The following is a 9,883-nucleotide window of genomic DNA, read 5'->3' as shown; positions in this document are numbered from 1 at the left end:
AAATAATGGATTTGGAAAAATAGAAGGATGTGTAACACAAGGGAATCAACCTGATCTTTTCTCATAATACAAATTACCTAGTAGAATTGCCAGTGAGTCACTTAATTATAGCTCATTTTTCAGGGGCTGAGGCCTTGAAGAAAGGGGTTTGGACTGTGGCTTGATGCCCAGAAGTCAACTATGTCAAAAGTAGTTCTTTCTGATGTAGGATTTCATTCAACTCAGCATTTGAGTTATAAACATAAACATCATCAAGCATTGTCAGAGTGCAGTGAGATCCATATGCTCCCTAAGGGATGGGGAGCTGGAAGCCAAGGGCAATCCCACGGCCAGTGGGGCAGGGGTCTCGCCAGCCACGGCACAGTCCCACAGCACCTGGGTGAGATGAGCAGGGCAGACCCAAAGATCGAGGTCAGGTTCAACCAAGAGTTCAAATTTTCAGGAGAATTCACAGTGATGAAGCAGGTCTGAAGTTCATTCAGGAAGTCAATGTGCAGGTCAGGGCCAAGTTTGGGGCCAGTACAGAGGATCAGATAGAGCCCCGTGATCACCAGGCAGGTCCATAATGGAGAGACAGGTCCGAGCTTAAGCTAGGGAGTTGATCTATGGGTTGGGGTCCTGATCATCAGGGTCCATGGCCGGGCACAGACATGTGCTGGTGGAGACCAGTACTCCTACAGTACTTTGGCTGTGGTGAAGACCAGTACTCCTACAATACAGCTCAGGCAGGCCCAGAGCTGGACTGAAATGAAGCCCATATGCAGGGGTTGTGGGTGGAGACCTCAGGTGACCTTGTCAGGGCCATTAAATCTTACTTAGTGCCCTCAGAGCCCTGACAGATGGCACCAAGAGACCTTGTAAATGCAGTGCAGGATCTGCTCTGTGCTCTTTGGAGGGAAGGAGTGCATGATCAGAGGCTTCTCTTTTGTGCCAGGAGTAGCCAGTCATCATCATTGCCACTCCTTCATAGCTGGCATGGGGTCCCCCTGTCATATGATGACTTGCTGCTTTTGGCTTGTGCACCAGTCAGCTCTGACATGGCCTGGTAACAGAAGCAGCAGATAACAGCTGTATATGGAGCAACATTTCTCTGTCTGACTTCCAAACTCCCAATATCCCAACAGGGAATACCTTCAGACCTTTCTAACCCCTGACAATAGTGTATGGACGGGCAGCCAGGACTCTGGCTGGTGGGGGATGTTCAGCTGCTCTGATAGATTGCATTCCAGAGTGAGTACAGAGATGGCTTTCATCCTTGTTAGTGGAGTGAAGCGCATCTTGGGTTTAAGAGGATGTCTCCTACAGGCATTCCTGGCTCTGCTCCTCCAGGCTGAAGATAGGCTCAGCACCAATGCCACAGACAGAAGTGGGAGACCTGACACCTGTGGCTGCAAGGCCGCAGGAGCATATCTCCATGTTATCTTTCTTTATCTATGCTTCTCTTTCCATCCACGGGAGGTTTCATCATGATCAGATATGTGTGCTGTCTACTTTCTTCCCCTTTCAGTTCCCTGAGTGTTGGGTTCACATGTAGATAGGAGGAAGAGAGGAGGAGTTTGGAGCTCAGCCCTTGGAGTGGGGCTCTGCTCTCCACTTGTGTCTGTGATGTACGACAGATATCCCCTGCCGTGCTTCTGCGCTAGAGGAAAAGCCAGTTTCAGTTCTGTCATCTGGGGGCTGTAGAAACTCTGTTAATCCAGATTTGTGCTTCTGTTGGCTGTGAAATGTTCTAAACTAGGCATCAGGTTCCAACCAGAGTGTGTCCTATGCTCCTGATCCCTGATGGGGCTGGCCATACTGACCAGTGTCTGGCATTTGACCTCTGACCTAAGCATTGAGGTTTCTTCCCTGGGGAAGCTCATGTACTTAAACTCTCAAAAATCTTCAGCCTGACCCACCAGTTCTCAGCTTTTGTTAAAATAATAAAATTCTGACATCAGTTGTGCTCCAATGTGTGCTCAAGACATACCCTATAATTAAGTGACTCACTGGCAATTCTACTAGGTAATTTGTATTATGAGAAAAGATCAGGTTGGTTCCCTTATTTTTCACCAAACCACTAAGCTGGTGTTACCTCACACAGCCTTCTATTTTTCAAAATAGAATAATCACCTGTTTAGAGTTTCATTATGTTGACCAACAAATTAGAATGAGCTTATATAACATTTGCTTAACACTTGTTACTTTTCCCAGGTTTCAGTCCAAGCAATCATGCTAAAATTCAGTCTGTTATGCCAATCTACAAAGTTCCCAGCCAGGTCTCTGGGCCATCTCTGTGCTTTCATCTAGGCAAGGATACAAGGCAGTTCTCATGCCCAGACTCTCCTGCCACAAAGGTTGTTTATGAATGTCTGCTACGGCTCAGGACAAAAAGTGGAGCTGTCTAGGGAAGCAGAGTGTTTGCACAGATACCTGCTCACTGAGCATTGGCAGGGCTTTTGTACACATACTAACGGCCTAAGTTTGCTTGCCCTTGAACACACTTTGAGGCGAGACTGTGGGAGGAAAAATAGACTAAAAATATGTTGTTAATCTCAGGGTATCTGACACTTGCCTGAGGATTACTGGCTAATGTTACAATTTAGGATGGTTCTCCCCTCTACCCTTGAAAGGTGCAATTAGGTGAGATAACTGAGCTGAGCCAGCAGCTTACTGCTTCTGAGCAAAAGGCTGTGATTAGCTGAAGACCTTGTCTTATCTCTGTCAATAAAGGCAATGAAAACTAGAGGATATTTCTTTGAAATTTATCTTGTTTTTTCCTTCATTCGCTCTCTTGTTGTGTGTGTGTTTAGTATGCTGGCCTTGAAGGTGATGCTGCTGAGTACAGGGTCAGAGGCGGAGGTAGAAGCTTTCCTGTGTGGAGGAGCACTTTTAGCATTTGCCATGGGTATTACTTCTTAAAGTAAATAAATCTTCTCCATTAAAGTAATAACACCCTGCTAGTTAATACACACACTTCTCCAGTGGCTAGTATGTCTCTTAACGCAGCATTAGCAGTTCAGCAAGTCAGCTTGGGATTTGTGCACAAGCATGAAGGGTGCAGGATGTTTCCCACAGACTGTGTGCAGGTGACAATGGTCGGTGGCCAAGCTGGTAACCCAGCCCGATGAAATCTTTCCTCTGCTCTGAGCATGCCGTGTCTACAACCCCAGTTCCCAGAGACTGTTGGGAAATGCAGTCCTCAAAATTTGGTTTCTCTGGTGGGCTTTTTACAGCTGGCTACAAAACTGGAATTCCACTCCTGCCTGTTGTTTCTTGGCTTTCTTGGTTTGTTTCTTTTATTGTATGCCCTCCTTCTTCTCCCCCAGGGACACAACCCTCCTTCTGTATAATTCCCCAAGTATTAGAAATCTCATCCAGCAAGTGCAACGGAGGTTTGTGTCCCTCCTTTAACCCCCTTTTTCTGTATGTCAAGACAGTGCTTTACACACTAGGCCTTAATCAGTCTCTGGTGTTCCTGTTGATGGCAGGGCACTGTATATAAGGGGCAGAAGATTTGTGGGAGAACACACACACGAGGGTGTCCAGTCCAGCCCTCTCACCCACTTGAACACTGGCAGCATATCAGCAGGGAGATCTTGGTTCTAGTCTTGTTGCCAGCAAGTCTTTCTCGCAAAATGCATAACCTGTCCTCTCTACATGAGCTGCTCTAAGCTGTTGTGCTACGACTTCATGATTTGTCAAGTTAGTTTTAAGAGAAAATAATAAGCCACATTTCTACATGCAGAGAAATAACTTTAGGATTAAAATAAGCCCAGGTAGTGTTTTGAGTCAGGAAATCCAGTTTCCAGAGATGCCAATTTCAAGGCAGCAGGAAAAGCCTTAGTGTGAGACTCTCTCTTTGGCATTTGCCAAAGATGTTTTTTGTCCTGGAGTAGTCAACATACTGGATGTGAGGAATTCTATTCTGCACCCACATAGCTTTTCTGTCAAATGAAACAGGAATTTATACACCTAATTTTTTTTTTTTTAACGTCAGTTCTGGATTTAGGCACCTAGTTCCTGGGATAAGTGCTTAGCTTTATAGCATTGAGAGTCTTTGGAGAACTTGGTTGCTGAGTTGAGGGCCCCATATATATGAAATGGTGATAATAATTCAACAGTTAAAAGTAAAAGGGAATCATTTAAAAGCTATGAAGTAGTCTTATATCACTATGATCCATTATAAGGACCACAAATTGTTTTAAATTCAGGACAATATTAACAAGATGTCTTTTATTCCACTGAAGACCCAGACATGAAAGACCTTATATAGGAGAAAAGTGAGCAGGCAAGCAGACTATCACAAAAAAAGCCCACCCCAAAACCCAGCAAAAACATAAACAAAAAAACCTCCCAAATTATTACTACCTTTTATTTGATATACAGCATATAAACATGGGCAGATCCTTTTTTCACAATCTTGCCACCAATAAATAAAAACACAAAGCAATGTTTTGATTTCAAAGTGATTCCAGCATTGCAGTTTGGACTTCCTTTCTCCTAAATAGAGCTTAACGAACATGAATATCTGCCGAAAGAAGGGAGCTTACATACAACTATGTAGAAAGTGTTCCTGTGCTCCTCTACACCCATTCCCTAAATTGGCAACAATTAGTACAAGCAACAGACTGAGAATTTTCTGGCTATGAAAGTGTTGCTTAAACACCAGTAACTTGTCCCCAAGTTACTGGCTGCAGTTCTGTTACAAACATACGCATGTCACATGCAGACCTACAAGCAGAGGGATAGTTATCCAACACACTGGAAAGTATGGGCTGGAAAAGATGATAACCCAGTGCTGTGGGGTGTTATGTGTAGGGGAGGCCAAATCACACGCAGATTTAGATATTAAAAAGGCTGCAGGAGACTGCTCAGTTTCACCCATCGTGTTCCAGTCCAGACAAATAGTGGAAAATGAAACTGTGCCAAGGACATTTTCGTTCCAGTGTGACGCAACTCATGCAGAACTGAAACCTCTCAGATGAGGTTTACAGTCTCCTTGTTGGCAGAACTGCACTGCTGGTGGCACGTGGTCTGACTACTTCAGGACTACCCCTGGTACGTCTACAAGAGCTAGCAGCTCCAGTTTGGCTGTAGTGGAGATGGAGCCCAAATATTGATTTGTGAAAGTATGTGATCTTGCAATATGAATGCACAAACTTCCTAGCTTGACACATCTTCTTTGGATTGTTTCATCTTTATTCAAAAGCAACCAGTGCAGGCAGCATTGGCACAGATTTCACACAAATCAACTTCTCGGACAGCCATGTCTGTTAGAGAGAAAAGAGAGGATTTCAATGAGAAGGCAAGAGGATTTCTTGGAGAGCAGAGCCACACATCAAGGGATTTGGAGACTCCTTTCCATTACTGTTTTATGAGTTTTAATGTTCCTTGAAATTATTACTGGTATAAGTAAAATTAGTTCTTGCAAAAATCTGGCTCAAAGAATGAAATCAAACCTGAATTCATTGGGGAAACAGTGGGAACACGAGAAAGCAAGAGAACAACAGGACATCTTGTGGGAGGGTGGTGGGGATGTGGCTTGTAGAATCACACATTCATTATATTGGTAGTGTTTCTTCCTAAAGTGTCCATTGTATAGACAGTAGATAAATGCAACATAATAAAATAGAAAAGCAGACACTGTAGCAGCCAGTTCAAGAATCGCTACGTGTGTCTTGGAGACAGACCATGCCAAAGACGAATTCATCTCATTTACATCTCACACCTCTTTTAAGCTACCTGGGAAAACACATTCTTCTACACTGATTAGAGAGAGCAATTAGACCTGCTCACAACCTGTAGTTAGCTAGAACTGAGTGATATAACCCTGCTTTTCCTGTAAGCCAGAAGAGATTGTGGGCTCTGTCACTTCAAGTCATGTAAGTTAGTGTGCAACTACTTGGAGGAAGCTTTTTCATGGTTACAGCAGCCTGATCTGTACAGGCTACAGCTAAGCTCAACACAGCAGGAATTTTCTTGCAAGAGGCTCACAGCTAGTGTAGTCCAACCCTTGTAGGAGGGGTAGTAGAAAGGCAGCATGGACTCTCTCAGCTGCTTTAGAAGTGACAGAACAGTAATCACGTTTCTTTGCCTGCTGCTATTTGAATGTTTAAGGTTGAAAAGTGTGATAAAAATGGCAACTATACAATATGAGCTACATACTCAGCCTCTCAAAAATCATGGATGCATCTCCTCTTTTGCACACAGACTGGAACTCCTCAGGGAGATCTTTTTCATCACATGGAGAGTAGCTAGCCATTGGAACCACCATGCGAGGGTTAATGTGTCTGTTCTCATCCATAAGCTCCTTTAGCTTCTTCACAGACTCAAGGGAGAATTTCAAGTCTCCATCCTATGTAGACAGAACCAGAAAACAAAGGCATCAGGAAGTCAGTCCTTAGGCAAATCCATTCCATTTCAACCATGAGCTCTCCCAAAAAATACACTACAGGGAAAAGACAGTGTTGAAACAAAGCCTAGATAAAATCGGTGCTGACTGAAGGCAAAATGATCAGGTCTTCAAGGCAAAGACCTTTCAGAGCAGCAGGGAGACCTGGCTGGCTAGTCAGGGCTTTTGTTATGAGTCACGGTGGATGGAGGCAGAATTAGTGCATTTCTCACTCCCATGAGAGAGACCCATAAAATCCGGGGTCAAAAGATACAGGCTGGGAATCTTCAGCCTAGAAAAGAGATGACTGGGCAATATGTGGTAGAGATATACAAAATCATTAGTTGAATGGGGGTAAATGGGGATTTATTTTGTTCACTCTTTCTTCTGATACACCAGTGGAGAACTTCAAGTGTTGGCTGTCCTGTGGCAGGCTCTAACCACACAAAAGGAGCTATTCTTTCACATTACACATTGTTAAGAGCTGAAATCCTTCACCCCAAGGTACTGTGGCAAGTTTCCCTGAATTTAAAACTTGTTCACACAATTAATGGAACACAAGTTATTGGCAGCATAAATATGACACTTCTGGCTCAAAGCTCATACCAAAAGCTTCAAGAGGCTGGGAGAGTACCCTGGGAAATAGTACTCTGTGTTTTAGATTGCTAGACCCTGTGCATCTGTTAATGGTCATTCCCTCAGTTTCAAGTGAATCCCACTGTTGAGGTGATAAATTTAAATTGCAGGTGTTGCAATTCTTAAGCTAGGTGCCTAAAGTCTGTGTATGTCTGCAGATAATCAGAGTTTGGCCTAGAAGAGAAATAAGCACTTTCAAATGGATCTTTAGCATGTGTTTTAACCTGGTTTAATGACCAGCATGTAGTCAGTAGGATGATCAAGTAAGACCTACTCATTCAAAGAAATAAAGTGAAGTGATGCTGATACACTGTGAGACCAAATATTGCCACTTGTTTCATAGTTTCATGAGCCCAATGTTGAATAGTGTGAGATGGGGGGGGTAGTTGGTTTTGGTTTGTGGGGTTTTTTTTACAGAATCACAGAATGTTGGTGTTAAAGAATTGAAAAAAACCCAACCAGATAAACTCTGGACATGCATTTACTTAACAAAGTCAAACTCTTTTCTGCTTGCAATCAGTTTATGATTTTACTTGGATTAATTTATCAGTCATAGTTGCTTATGAAAAATTAACTTTTCCTGTATAAATGTAGTTCTAGATTCAGCTATTGGTCACAGACCTCAAAAGCATAAGACAGAGAACTAAAAAGGATGGATTTCCACAGGTACAGTTTCAGAGAATCCAGAAAGTAGGAAAGAACCCTGAGACGTGTATGTCCTGGTGACAAAAAACAACAAAGAAACAACAAAAAAAACCCAAACAAAAACCCCACCACCTCAGATAAGAAAGATTTATTAAAGAGAGCTCAATCTGAGCAGCATCTTCCCTCCAAGGTGACAGTGCATACTGTGTTGCTGAACTAAGAGATTTTATCACAGAAATAGTGCAGGCCAGAACAATCCATCTCTGTAGTTTTTCTGGTTTTACTCCACACCTAGTAAACCATCTTCCTCCAATTTCCATCATATTAATTCAAGATCTGTGATGGAAAGTGTCGAGATAGTGATACTCAGTCTTTTAAAACATGATATGAAGTCAAATGAACTTCACTTCTGCTTTGCAAAACATGTTGTTAAATGAATGACTTCTGATGTATTATGGGAGTGGGAAGGGAAGTCTTGGGAAGAATTTCAGAAAACAAGATCGTAAGCCAACTTTGTACACTGAGTAATTAGTCAGACCTTAGGGACCTCAAGTAGTCCAAGTGAAAGGAGTGCAACACACATGCAGAGTATACTGCACATATATTCAGGAGAATACAGATTTAATGATTAATGAGATAAGAATTCAAACTACAAAGAGGAGCTAAAACTCCAGAGCTGCACTTTCTACACTTTTACTCAACCTAGAAACAGCTATTCTCATTCAGTTATTTTTTTATGCCTCCAAGTGGAAAACAGATTTATTTCATTAAGTAGGAAGCTATCTGTTCCCCTGGAGACTCTAAATGTTAAAGAATGGTTTGGAAGAAAGGAATAGCTTAAACCTGCTATCTCTGGATATCTCTGACATCCAAAGGAGAAAAAGATGATATCTCAAGGCACAAAGATAGTATGTTATCCCTGGAAACCTACTGCACACATATAAAGAGAGTCAATAATTGTTTAAGAAGTATTAGTTCTCTTGGTAGTCTGAGGAAGTTGTTTATGTTGCAATCAAACTGAAATCTCCCGAACTGTTTCTAAGGATGAGTACAGACAGATCCAACACGCTCCCAAGTACAGACAAGAGCACTGAAGTACCTTCTTAACTGCTTCCATGGTGCATGTAAAATAAGTCATAGGTGCTGTGTATTTTGGAAAATTTGGTATAGCCTCCTCTAATAGCTTATCTGCCTATTAATATTTCATTGGATCCAGCTAAGCATTTCTTTCACCTTTTTTTTATATGTGCTATGTGTGTAGGCTCCATCACATAAGCCTGCAGATCATTTTCATAAAGAACTTCTTGCCTAGAAGCCAGCGAGACAAGACAATTTCTCTTTTGTCACATCTTGTTTACATCATTCTATAAAGTTAGAGGTGTCCCCAGTTCTTCCAGCTTCACAACACATGGGGTTACGTGCAAAAGAAAACTCTGGAAATGCAATGCCTCAGTCAGCAAGGGATTTCAGAGCAGTGACATGGCTGGTGAAGTTAATTAAACTGCAGCAGCATGTTAACAATACCTGAAGCATTTTACAGAAAGAAAAACTGAACCATAGGGAGATGAAGTTGGATATCAAGCCAGAGCAAAGCAAAAATTCCGGTCTATTAGTTTAGTTCAAGATTCCTGTTGCAGCCACACATCAGTACTTTGTTGAACTTGTAATACCAACAAATTAAAAAGCAGAAAACTCACCTGAACGTAGACTGCGTGGGAGCTGTGCACCAGTAAAAGGACTGCAAGGACTGTAAAAGAAAGCAAGACTTTCATAGTGCCTGCAAAATATAGCCTTTCCTAAGCTGAATATATTTTATTTTCTCTGGCTTTGGTCTTTCTTTGGTGTCTCTCAGACTTTCTCTCTTCTTCTTAGCACTCAGACCGCCTGGCAGTCAGAGCTCTATGCTCCCAGTGCAAAGCTGGAGCTTTATAAAGACTTCACACGGCATTTGCTTGGTAATCTATTAATCTAAACTCTTTATTGACATATAATAAACCCTCAGTGGACTATCAGTTATCTACCCATTAGCAGAGTAGGCCAGTCACACCCAGGCAGATCCTGGGGTTTATGAGTCTCTCCCACTTTGAGAAAGTGGCCATGACACAGGCAGGCAAAACATTCCAGCCTACAATAAATATATGGTAGAGATTGATCTAACACAACACCTGAAACTCAGTCTCCTTATGGGGAATGTACTCAGGTTTCTGGCCACTTCCTGCAGAGCTGTGA

At 42.4% G+C, this 9,883-nt stretch overlaps 1 protein-coding gene across 1 annotated transcript; it reads right to left on the bottom strand.

Annotated features, from left to right (window-relative positions):
• Positions 1-5,184: 5,184 nt before the first annotated feature.
• On the bottom strand, positions 5,185-9,426 carry LOC127028343 (guanylin-like). Its single transcript, XM_050914053.1, has 3 exons — positions 9,352-9,426; positions 6,148-6,337; positions 5,185-5,252 (listed from the first exon to the last, which is right to left on the bottom strand). Exons 1-3 carry the CDS (start codon positions 9,424-9,426, stop codon positions 5,185-5,187), a joined length of 333 nt encoding a protein of 110 aa, XP_050770010.1.
• Positions 9,427-9,883: the final 457 nt, after the last annotated feature.

The sequence above is a fragment of the Gymnogyps californianus genome, unplaced genomic scaffold (assembly GCF_018139145.2).
Source record: "Gymnogyps californianus isolate 813 unplaced genomic scaffold, ASM1813914v2 HiC_scaffold_311, whole genome shotgun sequence".
In the NCBI taxonomy this organism is placed as follows: domain Eukaryota; kingdom Metazoa; phylum Chordata; class Aves; order Accipitriformes; family Cathartidae; genus Gymnogyps; species Gymnogyps californianus.
Note: the sequence above shows the minus strand (reverse complement) of the source record. Positions and strands in the feature narration are given on the sequence as shown.